At 43.1% G+C, this 26,729-nt stretch overlaps 1 protein-coding gene and 1 long non-coding RNA gene across 2 annotated transcripts; one reads left to right on the top strand and one right to left on the bottom strand.

Moving 5' to 3' along the window:
* Positions 1-2,549: 2,549 nt before the first annotated feature.
* Positions 2,550-25,594, bottom strand: socs7 (suppressor of cytokine signaling 7). The gene is made up of 10 exons (XM_030049262.1): positions 23,735-25,594; positions 22,472-22,539; positions 21,575-21,679; positions 19,722-19,853; positions 18,025-18,170; positions 16,600-16,768; positions 9,868-9,996; positions 9,170-9,305; positions 7,379-7,522; positions 2,550-6,157 (listed from the first exon to the last, which is right to left on the bottom strand). The coding sequence occupies exons 1-9, from the start codon at positions 25,306-25,308 to the stop codon at positions 7,402-7,404; spliced, it is 2,580 nt and encodes an 859-aa protein (XP_029905122.1). The 5' UTR covers positions 25,309-25,594; the 3' UTR covers positions 2,550-6,157; positions 7,379-7,401.
* LOC115357668 (uncharacterized) lies at positions 15,159-16,209 on the top strand. The gene is made up of 2 exons (XR_003928131.1): positions 15,159-15,283; positions 15,919-16,209. It is a non-coding gene; the product is annotated as an uncharacterized LOC115357668 (long non-coding RNA).
* Positions 25,595-26,729: the final 1,135 nt, after the last annotated feature.

Raw genomic sequence — 26,729 nt, forward strand, 5'->3', positions numbered from 1 at the left:
AGGATTTTAACCCTAACTATGGCATTATGGACACTATAATGCACTATAATTGCAGTTTGCACTATCAAAAGTCATTTTTGCTGTTCTGAACTTGGTAAAGAGGATTTTAAATCCTTGCAAGAGGTTTGAAAATTGGTTTCTCCTTCAGTTTTTAAGGCAGGCAGTCTTTGGCTGTCTTTGCCTCAGGTCGATCCATCTTATTGGTGTATGTCGTGTATAAAATGTATTTAATGTTAATTGTGTAATATCAATATTTGCACCCTGTGATTCATTATTTGACTAAAACTTCATGGACTGCTGCTTATCTCAGCCAGGACTCTCTTATGAGGGAGATTGTTAATCTCAATGGGACTACACTTTTTTTTTTTTTTTGTCCAGTCATTCTTAATTCATCTCTAATGCTCTCATATTGAGCTTTAATCTGATGGCAGACCAGCCACTGGGATCAAGACAATGACAACTTGATTCAAGAAAATTCTGGAAACAAGTTGATTAGCATTGGAAAAAAAGTGGGATTATCTCATCATTATCGCAGATTTATCCCTTTTTTTCCCAAGAAAACTAAATTTGAAAGACTCAGTATTCATATTAAATGAAATGGCCTGTTGTTGGGCACCGTTTTGAGGTGTATCCTGGTAAAATAAAACTCATATTTACAATTAAAAAAACATCTACTGTCTGTGCTGCAAGACAAATTCCTGCACATGAGCTGCACTCAGGAAATGAAAGTGACTCTCACGCTCCTGCCTCACTCGGCCTCCACGCTCAGATGGAGCTGACAGACAACAGACTGTCCACAAAGCCACACACACACACACACACACACACACACATACACACACACAGTATCCGGCTGCTCGGGTCCCAGCTCTGCCTCTGAGCGTCTCTCAGCCCCGTGGAGAAAACACTCCAGTGGTGGCTGTCAGTCCCATCAGCCGTCAGCCTGCACTCATTTGGCCCCCGGCGTGGCTGCCTGCCTGCCTGCCTGCCTGCCTGCCTGCCTGCCTGCCTGCCTGTCTGCCTGTCTGCCTGCATGCCTGCCTGTCTGTCCGCCTGCCTGCCTGTGTGCCTGTCTGTCCCTCTTTCTCATTGGATCACTCCCCATGACTCCATTCACATCAACAATGAGTGCAGCCCTATTCACACAGGCTTTCCCCGAGGAGTGCACTTGACCTTACTCTGATACACCAGCATCCCCCTCCACACACACACACACACACACTTGCACATGCTTTTCGATGTGCTCTGCCTCCCCTCCGCTGCAGCCTGAAGTGTGCAGCTCAGTTGACGATGCAAATAACCGCCGATCACTTTTTCTCCAGACATGCACAGCCTCAGAGAGAGAGAGAGAGAGAGAGAGATCGAGCAGCACAGAGCACTAACAGGAGAGGTTTCAGCCTAAACATTTCAAAGGGAATGGCTCACATTAAAGATGCAACACATTCTACACCGAGAATCCTCCACCAGAAGCTGCTCAGCGTCCTCACATCACTGATGAAATGAAATGGACCCAAACACCACCGACACTTACACACTCATGCAGCATGATGTGGTGTGTATGAATGCAAACCAGTGTGACATAATGCAGCTGCATTTAGGCTGCATTAGACTGCAAGATAATTATTAACTCAGTTTCATTTAACCCTCCTGATACCTTCAAATTGACTAACTTTTTTTATGGGCCAATTTGACTCCAGTAATTTAAGCCTGCAGAAAATGATTATAATAAAAGTTTATGTGTCAGGTACTTTATGTGTCTTGTTGACGACCTAAATAGCTCTTTAAATAAATCATAACCTCTCCAGCTTCTTGTAGGAATCATGTTTATGTCTTGTCCTATCATGTTTTTCCTCCCAAACATCACATGAACTATCAGTGGTTCTTGCACTGCTAGAGGTGTGGTTATGTCCTGAAGCAGAGGGAGGTTTTAACAATTATGAATGACATGTTCTAGTTCCTCAAGTTTCCACAACAACTAAAGCAAATGTGTGTAAAATGCTGATATTTCTTGTGTGTTTTATACAGATAAAAAAGCCTCATTGAGGTCAAATAGACCCCAGTGAAAAACTAATGCATACACAATGTGTTCAGGACATTGAAAATATGTCATGATAATCTTATGTTGTACCCATTAAATTAGGAAATGCATGAAATAACAAAAAAAGATGTTAATCATGTATTTTGAGATGTTAAACTGACCAAATGATAGTTATGATAGCGAATCTGCTTGTCTATAAAATGTGTTTTAAATGTGTATGTGCATATTACATGTTGTCTTACACAAACATGATTGTTTTCCTGCCCTGTTCAGGAGCTTAAAGGTTGTTTTGCATCATAAATTAAAAACTTGGGGACTTAAAATCATTTCGCCCGCCTCATCAACATCACCTCTTGATGCTATCCAAGTGAAAAATTCAAGCGAGTACCATGTACCAGATCGTGCATGAATAAAGGACAAATCAGTCTTGAGAAATGAAAGAGAAATCAGCACCATACACACAGTGAAGTTCTCATTTTCACTTTCTTTCTTTTTTCTTTCCTTTTTTTTCTTTTTTTGGCTTTTTTTTGTACTGAAAACGCTGAGCCAGTGTTCAGCTTCAGGGTACTGAGAAATAGAAGAGAAAAGTACAACCAACCGGGCATTTCAACAAATAAAACTTACAGGGGGCAGAGATACACATGTGAGGCAGGCAGCGCTCAGTGGGAAAAATAAAGTTTCAGTTCAGTAACACCAAAATATGATGGTTATTAGAGCAGATGCAAGTAAACTGAACAACATTTTCATTTTTCTTGAAAAAAGGAAGCCAAGTTGGGTGCCAAAATTAAGAAAGCTTTTTTCTTTCTACGGCTAACCTGCCCGTCTTTAAACACGGGAGCAGAACCTCTGATGAAGGCGCCTATATGCTGAAATATAAAGGGAATATAGCAGCTTATTCATTTCCATACAACTTTTTCAACTTTTCCTTTACCCTTGAATTAAACGAGCACCTTTATTTGTCAAACAGACTTGAAAAACCAGAGAAATCCACCCTGAACAACTTTTCACTGTTAAAAAAAAACACGTCGGTTTGCATTAGTGGGTCCGTTTTGTTGTTTGGTGCAGTATTTTTATGGATGGCCAATTATCATATGGATAATTGGCCAAGAGTTAAAAAGGCAGAAATCCACCATAGAAGAAGCAGAGATATAACGTATCCACTGATATTTGACTCAGTAGACCAGAAGGCATTGCAGCCATAAGCTCGCTGCTTGTGTTTTCCCATACGTCCTCATTTGATTTTTGATTGAAAGCAACAAGACATCACACCGGCTCTCTGGAGGCTCTCGCAAGGCATTCTGGGAAACGTAGGAAATCACTAATTGATGTGGAAGTAAGTCAAGGAATTGAAGAATGATGCTTCCTCACTAAACGTGTGCACAAATGTCTGAGGGTTGGTTTTTATTAACACTGAATTGAACCGATGGCCAACAATAACATAAAAGCAGTGTTTAACGAACCCTTGGCCAAAGCTGAACTCTGTTAACTTTTTAGCTTCTTAGAAATTTTGCAGGGTGACAAATGCCTTTTGTTGGAAAAATCAAGATATTGAAGAGTTTGTCTTGTACAATCGTCAAGATCATAAGATGCACCGTCAGTCTGCTGTTAACACACGGAGCTACAGGCGTGTCTGTGATCTTGTGCACATCGCTAAGCTTTCATAGAAGAAACATAGAAACAGCCCGAGCTCCACGTTCAGTTCGCCCAAGAGATAAAAAACCGTCACCTCCAGTCGCCAGGGGTTTGTGTCGGGTAGCTGCTGCACCACCTTTCATCATCTCTGTGCTCTTTGTACGTGCTGTACCAAACATTTCCTGGGAAAAAATCAACAAACCAAACCGCACACACAAACTGAGGCAAAGTGACTGTTTCTCTGGGGGGTTTTAGGGCATAAAAATGAAAGCAAACCATTATTTTTCCCACTGAACAGGCCTGAGCGGTGACCGACGGCTAAGAGCTGCCAGCGGCCATGCTGGAGGAGAGGCGGCTGGACAAAAGATGGTAAAAGCGCTATTTCCCCATTTTGGTCACTGACAGAACAAAGAAAACGCAGATGGGGGATTCAAATCAAATCACAAAAGGGAAGGAAATGATCAGAAAGCAAAACGCGAACAACAAAAGTGCGACAGGCTTTCCTTTTGTTGTCAGTAGTGGTGGAACGATTAGTGAGTTAATCAATTGGTCGAGTGTTTGTCAAGCAAAAATTGCAAACATTTGTTTCCAGCATCACTAAAACTGTAAGATTGTCCACTGTTATCTGTTCATATTGTTATAAAATATATGTTACTTTGGGTGGTTTTGGCTGCTGATCAAACTAAGGGCCCTTTTCCACTGCAGCGCTACTCAAAGTTTTGGCACTAAAAAACTGGAACACTGGTTTTTCCATCTGCCGAGGGTCAAGTTCTGGTTCCAGTTGATTCTTTGGGTCGCTGCTGAACATGCAGGACAAACAGGAGCCAGCAGGATCTTGCAGGCTGGGCTGCTACTTCATAGCCTATCTCAGGCTAGCGTTAATATTTGCCACTTGGATGTGAGCTAATTTAAACCTAATTAGCTGCGTTGTTGTTGAAAAATGTCCTGGCAAAGTCACCAACAACACGTAAGGCTTAACCTCCTCCCAAAACCAACATTTTTTGTATCATTATTTGAATCAAAATCAGCTCCTACTCCTGAATCACATTTCATGTTTCAGTATGAAACTGCACTGGTGGAGGATAAACTGAGCAAGATATGGCTGTGCTTATTAACGTTAGTATTATTAACGTTTTATTATTTTAATTTATAGGGTTAGGGTTAGGGTGCAATAGAAAAAAAAATGCACTGGCAAAGTTTCCAGTGTGTACATTACGTACAAATTCAAAGTCCTTTTTCCCAAGATGCAGCTGAGTTTCTATAGGAATACTACAGAAATATTAAAGGTCCACGCCAGTTAATCCAGTTTCTATGGTTACACACTTTTGCATCACTGATGGTGAGAGCCGGCAGACACCATGTTTAATTTGATGCTGAAGCGGAAGCAACGTGTTGGCAGCTGCTGAGCAAACGGACAAAAAACATCATATGATAGATGTCAGTCCTTCGGTTGTCAGCAGGATGACTCAAAAAGTACTGGACGAATTGTAACGAAATTTGGTGGAAAGGTTGATCATGGGCCTGTGAAGGTGTGATTAACTTTTTGGGTCTACTGGCCTCAAGGGGGCGCTGCAACAGGCCGGGCTCAGCACAGAGAAGCCCGCAGTTTCCAAACGCATCTACATCACATCGAACACTAAACCCAGTGAGGTGTTCGGTCGCAGGTCAAGGCACAAACTCTCCACGATGTTTGGTCAAAAAGGGGCGTGTCCTCTGACAACGGCATCACAGAAAGGGGGCGTGGCTTAGCACAGGTACATGTTGCTGGTTGTTGAGTGGAAAAGGGTCCTAAGTGTGCTCGAACACAGCACTTTGGGCTCTACTAACGTCGCACGAGCGTTTGTAATTATTTTTGACACTTTAGAGACGAAATGATTCATTGATTAATACAAAAAAAATACGGATACATTAATCAACACTGAAAATCATCATCAGCCGCAGCCTTAGTTGTCAGTCCTCCAACATGGCCGCCTGTCTCTTATAACCATTTGCACCCACTTTCCACAAACTGAGTGACACGCTCTGCCTCTACATGCATATCAAAGCCTGAGGGCCTCAGGAGTCCAGCGGCCCTCGTTTTGAGCGGACGGAAGGAGAAAACAAGGAAACGGCAGCGAACAATAGTTGTACAAACAGTCCAGTGCATCATCGTGTTTTAAAAGTCCAGTTCATGTACGGGAAATATCTGTGGCAGTCCAGAATCGTCTCGTGTATTTGTATTTTTTTTTTTTCTTCCAACGTGTTTGCAGGCGACAAGACATCTGCAGCCCCCTCTCCAGGGAGGACAGTCCCCCTTTGCATCTGCACTTCCTGTGGACAGTTTTCCTGACATCCGACTGCCAGCGTTTTCCCTCCTTTCATGTCTCAAAGTCAGCAGAGGGGCCGGGCTGTCCAAACCCCAGCAGGATGCAGATATTTCCAGGGACTTTGATTGGCTGACGCTGGAAGACTGGCAGGCCAGTAGAGTTCAGTCGTCCACACAGAAACCTGGAGGGAGAGGGACGCATGCTTTAGAGTCATTATGGGTCAATGCTGCATTCATGTGCTGTCGGATATGTAGGAAAAAAGAAAAGTAAAATGATAAAATGTCCCATGAACACAATTCAAAGTTGAATGAGGAAGAAAGAGAGCCAGCTATTTTGCTCTGTAAGCTTCAGAGTTGTGATGCAATGAAAACATCTCATCTTTTCAGAAGGGCAGAAAAATCAAACTTTGTATAAATTAGAGTAGCGGTTCTGTGTTTGACATTAGCCGCATTTACATAGACCCTAATTTTCCACTGATAATGAGAATAAAAGCCCAATCAGAATAAAAATGCCTCATGTAACCACCTCAATCAGAAGACACTGGCCCCATCAGAAGGAAAGGTATAACCCCTTAATAATCCGTTAAATAGCAAAATATTAGCGCCTAATAACCATGTAAACTGTTAATCTGCTGGTTTCTCTCTGGTTGGAATAAATCGGTTCTTTCTGCTCATGTTTGCTCCACGTGGGGGAACATCAGGTGACGGGACGAGTTTCCAGGAGGGACAGAAATACAGTAGCACCAAAACACAGCTGCTTTGTGGCTGATAACAACTTTTTAGATTAAATCTGTAAAGGATTGTTGAACGGCTCCGTGGTAAAAAGGCTGGAAACCGTCTTACTGTCTTGATCTCTCTGGGCACTCCTGATCATAAAAAGTAATGGTTTGAATAGTTTTCCTAATTTCTTCAAAACATTGATTTGTACATTTTTTGGTATATGAAAAAAAGAAAGACGTCCAGGGACCAATAATGCAAAAGCGTTATCTCTTTTGGATGGACATATTTTATTTTATTTTATTTTATTTTATTTTATTCATTAAGTTATTTATTTATTTATTTATTCATTTATTTATTTTATTTACTTAGATTTTAATTTAATTTAATTTAATTTAATTTAATTTAATTTAATTTAATTTAATTTAATTTAATTTAATTTAATTGTTGATTGGATTTTAAGTCAGATTTTGAGGTGAACCCCCGGCAGAGGAGCCTGGTTGTCTGTAAGAGTGGAGTCCCAGCCTGACCCTGCCACAGCCCGCCCAGCTCGCTCAGCCTGAGTGAACACACAGAACCTGACCAGCTGTGAGGAGAAGCCTCTCCCTCGCTGACGCCTGGTCCTCCACTCCTCCAGGCACCAAACGTAACAAACTAAACTAATTAATTAATTAAAGGTGACTCACCCGGGCTGGGACGCTCTCTGCTGCTACGTCTGAGACTCGGCCTCTCGCTCTGCTCCCGCCCTCGGCCGGACGCTCTTGATTGACAGGTACATCTCCTCCTCTGGGTCGTAGTAATAGAACTTCCTCAGGTAGGAGATCAGCGGTCTGGACAGACAGACAGACACACACACACACACACACACACACACACACCAGACGTCCCAGCTAGATCAGTGGCTCCCATTAGACAGACTAACCCTACAGTGTGACAATGCCACACTAACAAAATCGAAAGTAAGACAAACAACTGTCAGAAAATGTCAGAGGTGATTTCTATTATTTGTTCAGTAGATTATTAAATTGTTTCACTAACTCAGTTTATTGACTTTGTGCGTCCTGCCCATTTTCATCGTTGGTAAACCCGTATTCCAAAAACACCAGCCATCTCTGACCCAGTACAAGAAAAAAAAAAAAAAAAAAAAAAAAAAAAAGGAGGCTGTAATCTTATAGCAAAATCAAAAGTTCAGTTTAAAATGTTCACACTTGTCATGCTGTATCATTTGAAGCGGCTGCAGCAGATTTCTTCCCTGCTCAGTACAATCTGCCTGTTTAGGTCCCAGCTATAATAAAGTTAATTTAAAAAATGAATCCTTCCACTGACATCAGCCTCAACATCATGACAATAATACCATGGTAAAAACCAAATGTCACCCTTCCCTCTGCATCCGGTGGTTCTTTGTTTCTGTGTCGGGGCATTAAAACCCTTTAACTCACACCTCATTTTAGTTTAGTTTAGTTTAGTTTATTTGCACATTTATAAAAAGAGAGAAAATTAATTCATTAAAAAAAAATATGCGGGTGAGGCAGAAACCCACAAGGGCTTATCTGGAGACCTCACCTCTGAAAAATAAAACACACTAACAATAATACAGACAACAACAATATATATATTGTTCACACTAACTCTGAAACTCTGTTGGAGCGGGTTGTTCCTCAGGTTTAGGTTATTTTCTTCTGTTGTTTAAATTGTTCATATTTCTATTTTTTTTTTCTATATTCCTTGTTTATAGTGTTTATATTGCTTTTTGCTATTTATTATCTGTTTATACTGTTTATAATGTAAATCATGCTTCATATTTTGCTATCCACTTTGCTGCTGTAATGCTTGAAATTTCCCCACTGTGGGACTAATAAAGGAATATCTTATCTTATCTTATATACATATATATATATATATATATATATATATATATATATATATATATATATATGTATATAAACATGAATTTACCTAAGTAATATTCTGTACAAAATTGCAGAATAAAACTGTGCAAAACTGCACAAAGGATAAGTTAAACACAAAACAAAATAAACAGAATAAATAAATTCACAAAAACGTTACAAAAATCTGGGTTATATACTGGAGTCTTTTGTTATTTGGGATTATCCCCTCCAAATCTGATGTAGCCGGGTGTATGTCTGGAACCACCTCAGGTGAACGACCACGTATTCATGCACCGCACTGTGATTTTTAGCTGCTACCACATCACGCGTCACGTTGCCTTCCTACGCCAACGGACAAAGTAGTTCCTAGAATCTCACAGACAGAAGTGGTAAACTTTGATTGAACATTTGGAAACAAAAATCCTGGAACTCCTGATATTAATCTTGGAAAACCATGGGGGAAAAAAACTTAGGCATTCTGTCTTCAGTCGTCTGATTGGTTTGATTGAATCTTATTTGGGCGGTGGTGATGGCAGTGGTGTGTGTGTGTGTGTGTGTGTGTGTGTGTGTGTGTGTGTGGGGTGGCACCTGGGCAGCGGAAGCTCCTGGATGTGGTCGATGCGAACCATCTGCCGGATGCAGAAGCGACAGAGGTGCTGCAGCGACTTGACGTTGCTGAAGCGAGAGACGGGATAGAGGAGCTGCACCGGGGTGGGAGGAAGCCCTGCAACACACACACACACACACACACACACACACACACACACAATTATGTAACAACTAATGAAAAAAAAAAGAACATAAAACAACAATCAAAAATCAACAACAATGAACCTTTCAATAACAATAATCACAAAATACCAACACTTTATCAGGATATAATCAATATATAATCAGCAAAACATTTGATACGGCTACAAAAAAAATGAACTTGTTGCTTTTAATCAAAGATGGGCGAATAATAAACACAAACAAAACACAAACAAACACACTGCAAAGAAATCTGTGCAAAGAAAGATGAACGAGTCAGTGTTAGTGTCTGTATGTAGACGTCTACATGTTGAGGACAAAACACACACATACGCGCATGTCTGCAATCATAAATCATGCATGAGCCGGGCACACACACACACACACACACACACACACACACGCACACACACACACAATGCAGTCCTGCTCTCTACCTGCCTCTCTCTCTCTCTCTCCCTCTCTCTCTCTCTCTCCGTTCACATCCATTTTTGATCAGCTCCGGCTGCGTGTGAATGCGTGACCTATATTCTCACCTGGCACTCGGGAGCGCAGGAAGTAGAGGAATTTGCCGTTCTTGGAGTGCATGATGGCTCGCTCGATGAACTCCACCACCGAGTGGCAGCGGTCCTCAAACTTGGGGTGACACCACAGACTGAACGTCCCTGCAGACGAGAGGAAGCGAGTGTGATGTAGGGTTTCTCTAAAGGTCAGGGGAAATCGATTCACTTAAGTATCATGGTTCTTTTTTTTTTTTTTTTTTACATGATTTTAAATGTGTGTTTAAATGTGTGGCCTGTTGTAAAATGGTGTGTTTGTGCAGACTGGGGCCTAAACAGTCTTGGAGCTGCATCAGTTGGCTTTGACTGGAAAGCTGAGACTCTTGTGGATTCAATGAGCCACATTTGATTCCTGTGTGATGATGTTGGCCCCCATAGCAGCCATTTCACTGCAGGCACAGACTTTTGTCCAACTGGACGTCGCTGGAGAAAATGACCTCTAGTGACCTCGAGGAGAATCACAGCAGGGTTGCCAAGTCCGCGTTTTTTCCGTCAAATTGGGCTACTTTTTAAGTGTTGCCGCGGGTAACAAATTTTGTCCGCGGGTTGGGCTTGGGCAGTCATGAATAAAGATTCATATTTTGAATGACCAACGTTTATACCCAAATCCTGTCAAACTGACTCCGGGCCAGATCAGCATATAAACTATCCACATATGTCACCTGCTCCACAGACAAATAATATGCCAATGCTGTGTGAGGCCACTCAGCACATGACCAATCACATCATCAGCACCACTCAGCTGAAGTAAGGTATCCCATATTATATTTTAAGTTCTGATATACTGTAAATTAAATAGGTGAAAGAGCTGTTTCGGGAAATTGTCTTTAATGTTTATGGTGTTATTTTATAGATATTATAGTGCATTTTGCAATTATAGCAATGCTGTTGGACTTTAAAAGCAACATATATGGATTTTTATGGGCATATTTTGAGTTCAGGTATTGGGCTGATTTTTGGGCCCTTTTTATACCAACCAGGTTGGACGGGTTTTGGACTGGTTTTAAGTTGCTGTTTGGCTGCTTTTGTCTCACAGACCTGGCAACCCTGAATCACAGCCTCATCAAACTTTAGACACACAAACTAGAGGAGGATTAAAAAAAAAAAAAATGCAATAAAAGTTGTAGGAGAAGAGGGTAGAGTTTCCTTAATTCCCACAGAACAACTTATGACATTTGGATGATTGCTTGTACATGAAAAAGGAAAAAAAAAAATAAAAAATTTTTATAATCTGACAACAAAAAGTTTTTAAAAAGCAAATCGCTGACAGCTGAGCGGTCAGCCACCCATGTTGAAGTGATTCTCCTCTTCTTAGTAATTTTGTTGTCATCATGGAACAGTAGGCCCGTTTCCACCAAAATGTTCCTGGTAGTCAGGGTTGCCAAGTCCGCGTTTTTTCGGCCAAATTGGGCTACTTTTTAAGTGTTGCCGCGGGTAACAAATTGTGTCCGCGGGTTGGGCGTGGGCAGACCTGTGGCATACAGATGATGAATAATGCCTATGAATAAAGATTCATATTTTGAATGACTAATGAAACCTGCTGCCAGGAGTTTGAGCCCACCAGAGAGATGCTGGCCTTGTTCAATACAGTTCTGTATGACAGGGACCAGGGCGAGGGATCTCAACATGTCTAAAAAGAAACTGGACAGCGCTGTAAATAGTTCAAGTTCATGGAGTTTTTTCCCGTTCTTTTTTATGTTGGAGACAGCCAGCAGTTTAAGTGAGCTGAAATGTTTTTCAATTGCCTTTGCCTGGGAATTGCCTTTGATGTTTATGATGTTATTTTATAGATATTATAGTGCAATTATTTTGCAATTATAGCAATGCTGTTTGACTTTAAAAGCAACATATATGGATTTTTATGGGCATATTTTGAGTTCTGGTATTGGGCTGATTTTTGGGCCGTTGTTATACCCGGTTGGGCGGGTTTTGGGCTGGTTTTGAGTTGCTGTTTGGCTGCTTTTGTCTCACAGATCTGGCAACCCTGGTTGGCCGTGTTGCTAGGGACGCCTGCTTTCTGTTGACATCACATCGCGCCATGAGTAAACCCAGGAGTTTTTTCGGGGCCGCTCAGAGTCCCTACCCCGAGGCAGGGCCGTTTTTTAGCCCCTGTAAAGGTTCCTGAACTCTCTCCTTCGGGGTCGTTCCGGCGGTGGAGACACGCGACAACGGCCACGGCCCCGTAAAATTACCCCGAAGTTCCTGCGGTGGAAACGGGCCTAAAGACACCGCGTCCATTTGTTTGTCCAAACAGATCAGGCAGCAGAGCAGCGGCCATGTATTTAACACTGCAAAAAGTCAAATCTTACCAAGAGTGTTTGTCTTATTTCAAGTAAAAATGTCTTATTTCTAGTCAAAATATCTCATTACACTTAAAATAAGTCTAAAGACAAGTTATTTCTTAGCTGATCATGTCTTATTTTAAGTGTAATGAGATATTTTGACTAGAAATAAGACATTTTTACTTGAAATAAGACAAATACTCTTGGTAAGATTTTGACTTTTTGCAGTGAATCTGTTCTCAAAATGAAGCTTTGTGTTGTCTGTGTTGGGCTCTCAGTCCTCCAGCTCGTTGTTGAGTTCCAGATTTACAGATTTTTGCGTTAATTCTCTGTTTTGTTTTGTTTTGTTTTCTTGTATTTTTTCCATTTTTATCTAATATAATAATGTGAATTAAACATTTGTCCAGTTAAGGTTTGTGTTGGCTGCATTTGTTCAATATTTACTACAAATTAATACTTGCCCTAAATAAGTAAGTATCAGCATCAGCCCTGACAAATCAATACCAGTTAATCCTTCGTTAATGGAGGCTGATGAGTTTGTGCTGCTTGCTGACTGTTGCACGGCTGCTTGCTGTGAGTCTGTCTGTCCTAAATTCATGTCGGAGCGCCGCGTTCATGCACATCAGCGCTCGGCCGTGCTGATGAGGACATGTCGTGTCGGCCGGGCTGCTCGTCTGACTGATTTACATGTTTCAGCTCTTTACTGGTGACTCATTAGTGTCACGCCTCATGGATGTACATTTGTGTGTGTGTGTGTGTGTGTGTGTGTGTACACGCCTGGTCACACAAGTGTCCTTCATGAGTCACCTTGTGAGCTTGTCCTACATGTGTTGTGTGTGCATGTGTGTGTGTGTGTGTGTGTGTGTGTGTGTGTGTGGTGTTAATGAGTCTGAACAGAGAACGGCGTTGTACAGCTGGACCATCCTCTATGACCAGGAGAGCATACATTTTCTTAACTTTTATTTTAAATGAAAATTAACTAAATATTATATAAAATGAATCACCTTGAATCAGTTTTGACGCTGTCATGCTGCGTCCTGATTGGAGGAAAACATCCCCGTACCTGCATCAGGATACGGCTTCCACTCATAAAAAACGGGGGTTTGTTTCAGTTTCATCTTGGACCGCCTGTCCTGCAGGTTTTGGTTTCAGCTCTGCTCTTGCACACCTGACCCACCTAACGCCCATGCATCTTCCTGCACGCCCTGTTCAGGTAGATCTGCCTCAACCAATCAGCATGAAGCCCTTAAATGGATCAGGTGTGGAAGAGCAGAGCTGAAACCAAAACCTGCAGGACAGGCGGTCCTTGAGGGCTGGGTTGGGGAACACTGATCTTGGCTACCACTAATCAATGTCAACCAGTGAAGCAGGTGTGTGTGTGTGAGTGTGTGTGAGCTCCAGGTGAGTCTCTCAACACCTGTCTTCTTCTTAGTCTGACGCTGGCGAGTGTCGTGGTTCTGTGTTTCTTGTGTTTTTGGCCTTTTGGCTGGACTCTTGTGTCTCTGTGTTCCTGTGTGTTTTGGTGTTGTGTGTTTTGTCTCTCCTGTCAGTTTCACCTGTTTCTGCTTAGTCTGCTTTGCCCCTCCCAGTTCCTCACCTGCCCTGAGAGTAGTCAGGTTTCCATCCAAATACATCGAAATTTTTGAGCGAATTTTGTCAAAATGCGCAAAAGAAAATGTGAATTTATGCCTGTTTTCCATTAGTTTTGTTTTGCGATTATTGGGAGAAGAGTGCGCCGTGAGATGACGTCATAAGATAGCGTCTGTGTGTCGACTGAACAACAACAAACACAGCTGACACTCAACAGCTGATCATGGACAGATTCCTGCTGAACTTGTCGGCTCTTAGGAGAAGTCTGCTTACTATTTTGGCAGCACTAACTTCGTACTGAACCATCCTAAATAAGGAATAAGAGACTTAATAATAATAATAATAACAAATAATAAGACTGTAGCGTAGAAGTGTGACGTGGTATCCGGTCCAGCCATCATTTATTTGCAAAACCTGTTTCCACAGCAAAAAGTCGCATTTTCTTTTATCGATACGCTGAGAAATCCACCCCCTCCAAGCGTCAAAACTGTTTTGCGAATTTTTGGCCATTTTTTGAATTCCTGGCGTTTCCATCCAAGTTTTTTTTTTTCTTTCTGCAATTTCTGAAAATGCGAATAAAAATAGGTGGATGGAAACCCAGCTACTGGCGAGTGTCGTGGTTCTGTGTTTCTTGTGTTTTGGTGTCGTGTGTTTTGCCTCTCCAGTCAGTGGTTTCACCTGTTTCTGGTTAGTCTGCTTTGCCCCTCCCAGTTCCTCACCTGTCCTGAGTCTGTCACTTATCCCTGGTTGTTCTGATCCCTCCCGGTGTTTCCCTCGGCCTCTCCTCTGTCTTGTGCTCCAGCTCCTTCCCCAGGTGTGTCTTGTTAGCTGATTAGTTCTGGTGTATTTAAGGCTACGTTTACACATAGTCGGGTATTTTGAGAAACGAATATTTCCCTCCCTCTGTTTTCCAAAATAACATTGTGCACACGGCATCGTTTTCAAAAGCGTTTTCGTTTACATCAACCCGCATAAATACGCCGTCAAGCGCCATCATAACTACGCCAAGGCTATGGGCGGTGGTGTAGAAAGAAGGAGAAAGCCATGCAAGCCAATCAGATGGTGCATAATGTGACGTCGGCTGCCTGAAACTCTGTATTTCTCCGTTTTTCTCAGTTTACATGCAAACGCGAAACGGGAGTTTTCCTAATTCTCCACTCTGGCCGGAGTAGAAAGAGTCGAATTCGCCGCTTGCGTGTAAAAGAAGGGCACAAACGAAGGGAAATGTCTCTGTTTTTAAAAATACCTGTGTATGTGTAAATGGGCCCTAAGTCCTGTGTTCAGGTCTGTTCCTTGTCCCTTCATTGTCTAAGCTGCCATGTGCGCTTCCAGTGTTTCCCTACGTTTACTCCTCGTGTTCCTTGTGGTTTTCTGTTAATAAGTAGGATTTCTTTTCTGCAACCCGCTCCTGCGTTTGGATCCGACCGACCTCCCCCACGTGACAGCGAGGTCTCCTAACAGCAGCAAAGCCTCCAACTGTGTCACCACACACAGCCACTTCTGCAGTTTTGGTTTATGAGGTGAGGAAGAACTGATTCACTCAGACTAATCAAAGCTGAAGTAGTGTAGCTTTGTTTTAGATGCACTTATTGTTTTTTCTGCTCCATTTTCTGCACCTCTGGTAGGCCTAAGTTACCCTGCAGCCCCATAGCACTTTCCCTTTGATTGTTTTTATGCACTGTTTTTCTTACGTATTGTTTATATGTATTGTTTTTTGTTTGTTTGTTTTTTGTTTTGTATTGGTTTTATGAACTGTTTTTTATGACTTAGTTGTAAAGCACTTTGGGTACCTTTTGGTTATTGTAAAGGGCTATAGAAATAAATTTGATTTGATTTGATTTTTCACTCTGATTGGCTTTCCAGTGGAGTTTAAATAAATTCTCAGATTATATTGATTACAGATTTTAAGATGTAAACGAGCTTGGATCCAATCGATTCTAGTCTGACGATGATCTTAAGGTGACCGCCAATTCTTGAGGCTTTCCAGTGTGGCCGGAAACAAGTTGGAAACTGCTTCTGTTTCTTCTGTTGCACAAATCGAACATTTCTCCACACAATCACACAATAGTTTTTCTAGGTGTTTTAGGTCCAGACGACATTTCTGAATTCTGCCTGCATTCATTTCTGCGTTCCGCCTCTTTCTATCCCCATACAGACAGTCTACCTCCACAAACTCACTGGGACTGCGACAGAAATAGAAATGGAAACCAAAACACTTCGATCCCACAATTATGTCCCTCGACTAAAGATTCTGTAAATTGATATAGAATCTATATCTGTATTGATATTAGTTGTTGCTTTTGCTGCCTCTTTAGTTTATTTCAACTGATTGCTTGGATTTATTGCACAGTATTTCCACTTGTTTTAAATTGTTTTTATTTTATTCTCACTTTATTGTAAAGCACTTTGAGCTGAACCCCTGCATGAAAGGTTTTATATAAATACAGTATTATTGTTATTGTCATTATTATTATTGTTGTTGTTGCTGTTATATATGTAAATACAGAATCTGTTTACAGAGATTAAGCTGTAATTGGCCCGTCTCAAATTGACACTTTAGCTTTCATATTTTCATATCCACTTGGCACCTATGATGTTTTTTTTTTTTTAGCTTAGAGTGAAAGCAATTTGTAAAAAAAAAAATGTGTATGTGTGTGTGTGTTTGCTGTGTAAATGTACACACAAATATGCATGGAAGTGTGTGTGCATGAAAAAATCCAGAGGCGTCGGCATGAACCCATTTACGTTTATGAGTCAGTGCGCACCAAAATGTCAGGAATGACTCACTTCTCGTAGTGTTTTCTTGTGTGTGTGTGTGTGTGTGTGTGTGTCTCACCCCGGTAGTGCTCCATGCGTGTGTGGTGTGTGACTCCCTGCGACCTGAAGCTGAGGCTCAGGATGTACCGGGGGTCGGAGCTGTCCCGCACCAGGAAGGAGCCGTCCGGTTTGCCCTTCAGCTTCATTTCTGCGTCCTCCCAGTTCATGGGACCCCAGTACCAACCACACTGCACACACACACACACACACACACACACACACACACACACACACACAGAACAACCTGCTCACATCATGCTGCCAAATTTAATATACAATATATGTAGTGTGTTCATCAAAGTCCAGGAACAAACACAATGGAGATCCTTTCACATCTGGAATAACAGGTGAATAATACTAAGGCTCCTGCACACTCTGAATGAACTGATAACTGGTAGAGGGTTATCCCAAATCCTCCCTGAGACGCTGCAGGATCAGGGAAACTATCTTTACCTTAATCACTAAATGCAAGTCCGTCCATAAATGAATCTCTGCCACGAGGAGAAGAAGCGACGAACCTGTGTGGCTGAAACTGTGACGACCTCCTCCGACACGAAAACCCATGAACTGAATCACTAAACTTAAAATGCAGCATATCCCTTTGGTGCATAGCGGTCACTACAGTGGACAGCTGTTTTAAAAGTCATTTTCTCCTAAATGCAGTGGTTTCTATGGTGGAATTGCATATCAGCTGTTAGAATGCTCTCTGCTGCTCCCCTCCATTGAGGTTTATGCAGAGACTGTCAGTTCTTGTTGCTGAAAACATGTTAATACTAGTATCATGACATGGTAACACCAGTCCTGCATCCTTAAAGAAGTATGGAGACTGACAAAAGTGTTCATGCCCTAAGAAGAGTAAAAACACATGAGAAAAAAATCTGGACTCAGGCTTTCATAATTCATGCATCAAAGGGTTAAAAGCAGCATGCACGCTACACCTAAACGGATGATATTAACCATGATGAACCATGATGAATGATTATATGTACACTCTCAGAAAATAAAGCACGTAATTGCACCTTTAGGGGTCCAGGGGCTTTTGTCCCCTTGTGGTTTGTACCTTATAGAGAGCAGACTTGTTCCTATATTATAACTACAATATTGACCTATTTTTCACATCCACAAATCTACAATACTAATTTATTTATTCACTTATTCATTCATTCATTCATTGTATTTGGTCCATCAAATGCTGTGTCCTGATACTGTGTCCTGGTACATATATGTGTCTTTTTGGCTCTGAAAAAGGTATAATTACCCTCAGGTCCAATAATAAGCCCTAGGTGGTTTATTTGTGTAGCTTGTACATTGGGGGACAGAGATGGTCTCCTACTGCACCCCTGTTTCTGACAGTGTAGGTCACAGAAACAAGTCTTTTTCCTTTTCTCAATCAGTGCTTTCCATTATTATGATGGGTAGGAGATGTCGTTTGTGCCTGTCTTACCTTCTCCAGCTCTCTCAGACTGGCCGTGAAGTTGCTGGCCTCCGGCCGTCGCAGGCCGCAGAGCGAGGGGGGCGGGGCCAGTCTGCCAGGGGGCGGGGCGTCGACCGGCGATGGGTTTGAATGGGGAAGGGATCGGAGGAAGGCGTCTAAAACACACAAAGGACAAGAGTCGCTGAATCACATGCAGTGTTTGGGAGCAGTCTTACGACATGTAAGTAATTACAGCATCACTCAGCGTCAGTGTGATGCTCAGGTTCACTGTGACGCTTTGAAGAGTTACGGTTCATAAATGAGATCACGGAGCTGACGGTTTCCGGTTTCATCAACTCACCAGAGGAATGGAAAAACAAAATTAGAGCTTTGATTTGCTGACTGCTGTGCTTAAAGGACCATAGCAGTGATTTTGCACATTTAGTATAACAGTAGTATTTAGTATGATTTCATTGATCCTTTTAATCTTTTTTCTTTCTCTCTGTAGCACTTTGAGATTGTTAAGTCTAAAGTGCATTACAAAATGTATTATTATTATTATTATTATTATATTGAGTGTATAAACTTTTTTTTTCTGCTCATCTTTTCCCAAAGCAAACAGTCGTATTTTAGAACTGCAATATCTTTTTCCCTTTCCTGTATCCGTCCATCCACTCATTCCACTACGATATGAAAATCAACTTTCAGAGACTTCAGACTTTCTTCACTCCAGTTTTCCATCATCATAATAAAGTCCTCCACATTAGTTTTCCTAAAAGCAGCAGCACTGTTGTGTTTTCAGGACTTGAAATTGGGGGCGGAGTGAAACGGTCCTTCCGCCGGGGAAAATAGTCCCCAGGGAAATGTTTTGCTTTCCCAAGCCAATTATCAGCTGTGTGGTTTATGAATGTTGAGGGCTTTTTTGCTGCAGAAGCAGAACATTATAAGGCGGCTGCTTCAACAAAAAACTACTTTTAAAATCAACAAGTTTTTAAAATCAAGGATTTGTACGCCCGTACGCATGATTTGTGAAGCCTGACCTTTAATGGTGAAAAGTAGGATGCCTGATCTTTGGTGGCTGGTGATGTCACCACCCACGTCGCACCCTATTTTTCACCACTAGAGGTCAGGCTTCACAGAGACTTGGGTTTGACGTTTAGTTACTCTTTAATATCTTTGGATATCTTGGATGTCTTTATTTGGAGATGTGGCATGCAGCACGTTTTTTAAAAATCCATAGATTGCATTACAGCAGTTGATACTAAAATGTCTCGGGATGTGTTTCCAGTATAAAATCGAAATCTCATGTAATTGATCCATCCTGTCGATAACCATCGTAAACCTAAAAAATTACAGGAACCAAATTTGCTCTTGAAGCCCACTTTGGTCATCTTTATAGACTTGAGAACTCCAGGTAGCAAATTTTCCTCTAAATAAAATAATGTTTTTCATTAGTTTTACAGTCTTTGCGTGCTCCTCTGACACTGGCCACTCACAGACGACTTTACTTCAATCATCCAATCATCTCAGGGTTGTCAGTGGATCCAGCCAATCAGAGCAGGGGCCCCCTCTGGCCGCTAGAAACAGTCAAAAACTGCTGTCGCTCCTCAGGTGGGAGAAAATGAATTACTAAAAATATTTATAGATTATTATCTCTTGAAAAACCTGTGTGTGTGCTTCAGCATCAAGGTGAGAAAAGTGCACCTCCTTAGTAAATCCAGTCTTACCATTGAGGCTGAGACTGTGCTGGATGGTGGCGTGGGAGGGAGGAGGAGGAGGGAGAGGAAGAGGGAGAGACTGCAGGGAAGCTCCCATCACACTGACTAGGAAAGGAGCCGGCTGAGGGCCGCCTATGTCATCTGGAGGAGAGGAAAGGACAGGAAAGGAGAAGAAGGAAAGGAAGAAGGAGGAATGGAGGAAGGAGGAAGGAAGAAGGAAGGAAAGAAGGAGGGCAGACCAAGAAATGGAGGAGTATTGGGAGGTAAAACAGAGGGAGAAGAGAGGAAAGCGGGAGGAAAAGGGGATAGGTTGCGCAAATAAAGGAAAGGAGGAAGGAAATGATTTAGCAAGGAAGTATTGACAGAGGAAAAAGAGGGAAAGTAGCGGGGAAGAAGGAGGAGAGAGGAGAGGAAGGAAGAAAGAGGGAGAAAAGAGGAAAGGAGGAATGGAAGGAGTGGAGAACAGGGGAGTGTAGGGAGGTAAAACAGAGGGAGAGGAAAGGAAAGAGGGTGGAACAGGGGATGGATTAGGCAAATAAAAGAAAAGAGGAAGGAAATGATAGAGCGAGGAAGAATTGTGAGAAGAAAAAGAGGGAAAGTAGGAAAAAAGAAGGGAAGGAGATGATTTCAGCCACAAGCATCATCAGTCAGCACTTCACCTAATTGAAGGGTTTCTTTCTTATTACTGACCAATCAGGTTCTTCCTGCTGGTGCTGAGCGAGTCTGCAACAGCCAATGAAACGGTGAGACAGTTTTGTGGCGCAGAAAGACAAGAAACACAGCAGAGCCATGAATGCACGCGTCTTAAAATAAAAATAAGAATTACACGGCTCAGTGCATGTAAAACACGTGAAATACATCGTCTGTAGGAAAAGATTACATGGAAATAAACAGGAAATAGATGGTTCAAGGCGTTTACCTCCAACTCCAACAACCAATTTGTCCTCAGATTTTTTTAACAAAAATTTTGACCTGATCCAAATTATTTCAGCAGCCTAAACTTAACCTCTCAGCTATTTTTTTTTCATGACATGAACATGTGGAAACAGCACGTCTACATCTTCATCTTCTTGATCTGCCTTTCGCTCAACTCAAAAAGTTCATATTCTGAGATTCTGCTGCACAACACAGCGTTGAAAAAGTCAGGAGACACATCTGTATGCAGCCAAGCCGACAGCGTTAAAATACAACTGCAGGGGATTTCCTCTTGATCGAAGCTCAGGAACGTCCTTCGAATGTAAAGCATCTCCTGGAAACTTGATGCTTTTGTTTCTACCTGTTTTCCTGTCACTATGCACATTTCTGTGATGATGATGTATCAATAAGCCTTACGGGGGGAGAAAAAAAAATCAATTTACTCAAGTATCGCGATTCTTTTCTTTTTTCCTTTTTTTTCATTACTGAATCGATTTAAAGTAAAGATGTTGGTTTTATTTGAAACTAGAGAACCTAAGGAATCAGTTGGTGCCACCATCTAAATATCGCTCCAAAGTTCAGCTTGATTTTGGTGAGGGATCTCCAGCGGGATCCCTTTGACCTCTGACCTCCAGCTGTCTGAATGAAAATGGGTTCTCTGGGCAGCCACGGCTCTCCCCTTTGCAGACACGCCCACCTTCTGCTAAATCGTAATATCGAATCACAATAGAAATCGAATTGGTATCCAAGTATCATGATACGATCAAGTCGGGATAAACATATTGTCCCAGCACTGATAAGCCTTCATACAGTCTGCGTATTTAAGACAGAGGAGAGTATTCATCTTTGTGTTGTCTGTACAGTGAGCCAGAGGAAGAGGAGGATAAGAGAGAGAGAGAGAGAGAGAGAGAGAGAGAGAGAGAGAGATCAGAGGGAGAGGAACGTACCTAACAGGCTGAGGCTGCGGCGTGGCGGGGGAGGAGGCGTGGGAGGGTGTGGCGTGTTCGCCCCTCGCCGCGAGATATCCACATCCACCAGGGAAACAGTCTCACCTGCAGCCAGAGAGGAAGAAGAAGAAGAAGAAGAAGAAGAAGAAGAAGAAGAAGAAAGGGATGAAAGAGTCAGAGAGAGACTGAGAAAGTAAAAGGGAAAAAGGACCTGAGCAAAAAGCGAAAAGGCTTTGTTACAACAGTCAGTGTAAGAACTTCCCATCAATGTAATAACCCATTAATTAATTAATTGCACTATATAATGTAATAATCCAGTTAACGTGATAAAGTTCCTGCAAATGTTATAAAAGGTACCTACCATTAATATAATACTTTTTTTCCTGTTAATGTAATAATTATTACATTCATGGGAGTTATTACATTAACAGGAAGCTTGAACATTTCGGTTCTCACAAATGTAATAACTGAACTGATAATGTAATAACAATCAAAATTCAGTTTTTTTCTTGCAAATTTGTAACTTTATAATTTCAGGGTTTTTTTGCCTCCAATATGTGAGTTTTTTTCTCCTAAATGTGCCTCTTTAATCTCAGACAATATCAGAGTTTTTTTTCTCATGAATCTACAATGTTAATCTCGGAGTTTTTTCTCAGAATATTACCCCTGCTACCCCAGCTTTGTATTTTTTTTCTCCCTGTAGTGGCCCTAATATGCCATCATACTTTTGGACCTCTTTATAGAGGCTTTTTTTTTTATTACCATTTTTTTTTCACTGTTCAGGGGGTACTTGGCTGAAAAAAATATTTCAAAGGGGGCGAATATTTTGAAAAAAGTTTGAGAACCAATGGTCTAAGTAACCCAAAATGCCATTTCAGAGACTTTGGTAGCCCTTACCGGTGAAAGCAGAGAGGGAGGCAGGAGAGAAGGCACTGTGGGCCCTGGTCAGTCTGGGCTGGCTGTGGCTGAGGAGACGGACACACAGGCAGAGTGTGAGACGAGGACAGTTTTCAGAGCGCAGTGCACAAGTGGCAGTAACTGCAGAGGTTCAGAAAATTAAAGTGTGTCTGTGTGTGTGTGTGTGTGTGTGTGTGTGTGTGTGTGTGTGTGTGCAGGACAGTTCTCAGTCCTGCAGCTTCTCGGTTTTTATACTTTCCATTTGATGCTTTTAGCTCTGGCAGTCGAGACTTGAGAGGCCATGTTTTTTTAATCAGCCTCTTTCAGTCTGCTGCTCTGAGTGTGATAACTAAGCAGCCGCATGGGCAAGAGTGACAATTCACAAAGGTATGGAGAGAAAAAACCTGCATCTGACATTAACATTTGCCATGAAAAATCTCCAGATCATCCGCAGGTTTTGGGGGTGTAAGAGAAGGTAAAAACACTGGGAAATATAAGTTTGAGGGCAGACTGTGCAGTGTCAAATAGGAGGTCACCCCACCTTGCCATGATGTGGTGAAAAATGATGACTGCCACTCAATTCTCAAAATAATATCACTTAAAAAATCCTCAAGAGTTCAGGACAACTCTTTTACCCCATTATAACCCCAAATATAAGAGCATTTCCCTCCATTGTTCTTGTTGTTATGCACATTTGACATGAAAACTTAAGGTTCAATACAGGCATTTAAAAGTGACACATTAATTATCTGGGTTATTAGACTTGGCATGAACCTGAGGGGTTTTATCCTTCCTCATCTTCATCCTAAACATTATCAAGCAAAGTGGAGTGCCCTCCCATTTCAAACTGCACAGTCCTCCTTTAACTAGTATTTGCTGGTGTGATTTTGCAGACCTAAACAAGGCTGGTTTTGCCCAGCGTCTGGCTGCAGGGTAAGTCAAGGAGAGACATTCTGAAAGCTGAGACACTTCACTTATGAGATTCAAAGTAATGAGAAAAATGATTGCAGCTTGGCTTAGCTGGTGTTAAATTACTGGGGACAACGTGGGGCAGTGATTGATGACTGACAATATCATGTTGGATCTCACACTATCCCAGCTGGCCCTGAAACCTCCCCTGACTACATTTTCAGTTATTGCTTACAGGTCGTTTTTCCTGACCTTTGCTCTCCAGGATAATTAGCACATTATTAAACGCTGGACACCTTGACCTGCTCTACTCATCCACAGACCAGTGAAGCTGGAGTGCAGGAAGCTCCTCACCTGTCTGCGTCCGGCTCAGCACCACCTGCGCTCGCCATGTCCACCAGACTTCCGGCGGAAGAGATTGAATAGGTCACCGAGGGCCTCTTGTCCAGCAGGTGAGTGGAGCCGCTGCAGCTTTTAGTCCGGAACAGTTTACTCAGGCGGATCTTTAGCGAGCCTTTTCTCGACTTTCCGGGAACTTTTAGTGCCTCCCCGCCACCGCCGCGGCCCGTGGGAGTCCGCGGGGCACTGGCGCACCGCTCCGGCCGCCTCCTGGGCGTGGACGCCTGGCTCAGGTTTGGGCTGGTGGCCCGGGTGGAGCTCTGCACAGGTGTGGGTGAAGGTGACAAGGGTGAAACCTGCTGGGCCGTCTTCTCTGAATCTCCGGGGCTTACCTGAGCCACATTCCCGTGGAGGCTGCACACCTGTCCGTCAAGGTTGGCCGCCGCCGCCGGGGCCACAGCCATCCCCATCCCCTCCACCTGCCTTGTCAGCTCCGCTTGGAAACTGCTGAGGGAAAACTCTCCGGACATTTTCTGAACTATTTCCCTTTTCCTGTTGAGTAAAAACGCGCGGCGCCCGCTCTCGTCGTCCGTCTCATCCTCCGAGCAGTCGTCCATCCCCAGGCCGGCGACCTCCCCGCTCCCCAGCCCTTCCAGCACCAACAAAGCGTCGCTGGTCTCGGTCGGGTCGTCTCCGGGCTCCATCCCTGTTGGCCCGTTCCCATGCCCCGCGCCCTGACACGAGCACTGCGGGAGCTCCCCGGGTTTGAATAGCATCTTGGGCACCGCACCGACCCCCAGCTCCCCGAACCGCCGGGCCAGCTCGAACACGGCTCCCTCTGTCTCCCCGGTAGCGCATCCCCATTTCGAGTCGATCACGGCGAGAGGATTGGATCTGTCCGATAGCAAGGGCCACTCAGGCGGGCTGGTGATCAGACGGTGCCGGCGACACAGCTTCGCGCCGCCCTGCATCTCCGCAGCCACCGTGGATAATGTAAATTGGGGGTGAGCTCCCCAAGTGCGGGCCAGGAGGTTCTGCTGCTGCGCGTCTCCGGCGTTCAGGCTGTTGTTGTTGTTGTTGATAGCCGGGCCAGAGGAAATCCCAGATCCCGGGGTCTGGTCCAGACCTGAAGCATCCTTCGGCTGATTCCGGTGGTCGGAATCCCGGTCCAGAATCCCCTCTCCGTCCCGCATAATGTTGGGGAACACCAGCAGCTGAGGCCGTAGGCCGCCTCTGGGAGCGAAGTCAAAGCCCGGGGCCTCCATAGGACTATGCGGAGGCGAGGGGGCGGACAGCGGGCTTCTGGCCGCCATCACCCCGGTGGCAGGTGTAGCCGTGCCTCCGCTGCTCGGCTGGGCTTTGTCCCCGGCCGTCAAGCGGCTGCTGGGATGGTCGAGGCCCGCCGCGGGATCTCGGGTGAAATCCAAAGCCCCTCTGACGCTGCTGTGAGCCAGCACCTCCTTCCCCAGCCCGGCCACCACTCCTCCCGGCGACAGATTCCCGTTTTCTGCGTCCAAGCGGTCGTCTTCAGCCGCGGACACCAGGCGCATCAACACGAAATCGGGCGACATATCTTGCGCGTTGTTCATAATGATTCCTCAGTATCGCCAAAGGAGCATCAAGCGATCTGCACCTTCACATAGCTAACCCGCGGAGATCTCTTCCTATAATAAAGAAAGGGCCGTCTCCATAGGCTCCGAGCGAAAAAACACAAAAATGTTTCATGCGTTTTCCTCCATCCTCCTTCACAACACGGCAGCATCCGTCTCTAAATTGATCCTGTCGGTGTGCAGCTCGGTCCCGGCGGCAGGCGGATCCCGGGTCAGACCTGCGGTCTGATGTGCAGGAGTCTCCGGTCAGTGACCACAGTCTGGCTCTCTGTTCCCAGCCAGGCCCCACCCGCCGCTCCGCTTCCGCACATCCCATAATACCGCTTTATGAGCACCGATGATGTGCTCTATAAATTAGTCTGGCCCCGTAATAAATGTAGTCTGAACCTGAGACACTTTGGCATCCTAACAGCTGATTTTCTGTTACCACATGTTTCATCTTATAAAAAGCTTCATAATTACTTAAGAAGTATAATATGCATTAGCCTACCTATAAAACACTATCACACTCCTGCAATATACCTACAATATTCCCCAAATGACCTGTAGTGTTTTTGTAGATGGTTTACAGTGAGCGAGTTGTATGACTACAGCATTTCTCAAAGTTTTTTCTGTGATATTGTTATTGCAGCCTATAGGCCTATTCTTTTGAAGTGTAGCCTATAATGGGATTATATGGGATACTATGGTTGTTGATAAGAGGTAGTTATAAGCCTGTTATAGCCGGCGTCCAACAAAATTTACAGAAAAATGACAACGCTATTCCTGCATCATGCAATATTATTCCTGTAATATTACTGAAGAGGATTACAGCAGTTTTTTTTTTTTTTTTTTTTAGAGTGACATTATAGTCTGTCTTATGAAGAAAAACAGTATTCATGTGGAGTCAGAAAAGGGCTTAAGCCGAGGCCATTTGATATTTTTATTATATGGTATTATCATACCATAATATTCCTATAGCATTCCCTCAGCATTAGGCCTACATTAGTTCTTCCAATAGTATAGCAAGCTAATCTCACACCTGGACCAGCACCTTTTGCAGCCGCTATACAAGATCATTTGATGAACCATCACAGTTATAGTCACATAATATTCATATAAAGACTTGTAGTATGTTAATGACAGTAACAATGCGTTTACACCACCGTTTAAATCAGATATTATATCACAACTCAAAACTTTGGTTGTATTTCTGCATCCTTCCAAACTGTAGCATAGAATTTCTATAGTTTATTATAAGGAATAGCGTACAAGGTCATTATAAAGCCATTGTATACGACCATTTGGCACAAAAATCAATATTGTTATAATATTCCTGTGGTGTTTCTCCAGTGGCCCTCCAAGCTGGATTATAAATTTAAAGTGGCCCTGCTCAGTCAGTGTGAGCGGGCCTGGTGTCA

The sequence above is a fragment of the Myripristis murdjan genome, chromosome 1, assembly GCF_902150065.1.
Source record: "Myripristis murdjan chromosome 1, fMyrMur1.1, whole genome shotgun sequence".
Classification (NCBI taxonomy): domain Eukaryota; kingdom Metazoa; phylum Chordata; class Actinopteri; order Holocentriformes; family Holocentridae; genus Myripristis; species Myripristis murdjan.

Excerpts from the sequence above, each read along its gene's own strand:
- socs7 (XM_030049262.1), bottom strand. The coding sequence starts at position 25,308 with ATGAACAACGCGCAAGATATGTCGCCCGATTTCGTGTTGATGCGCCTG. Across the intron at positions 19,854-21,574 it reads CCGCAGCCTCAGCCTGTTAG|ATGACATAGGCGGCCCTCAG; the intron begins GTACGTTCCTCT and ends CCTCTCCTCCAG. Across the intron at positions 7,523-9,169 it reads CAGGAGCTTCCGCTGCCCAG|ACCGCTGATCTCCTACCTGA; the intron begins GTGCCACCCCAC and ends CTGTCTGTCCAG.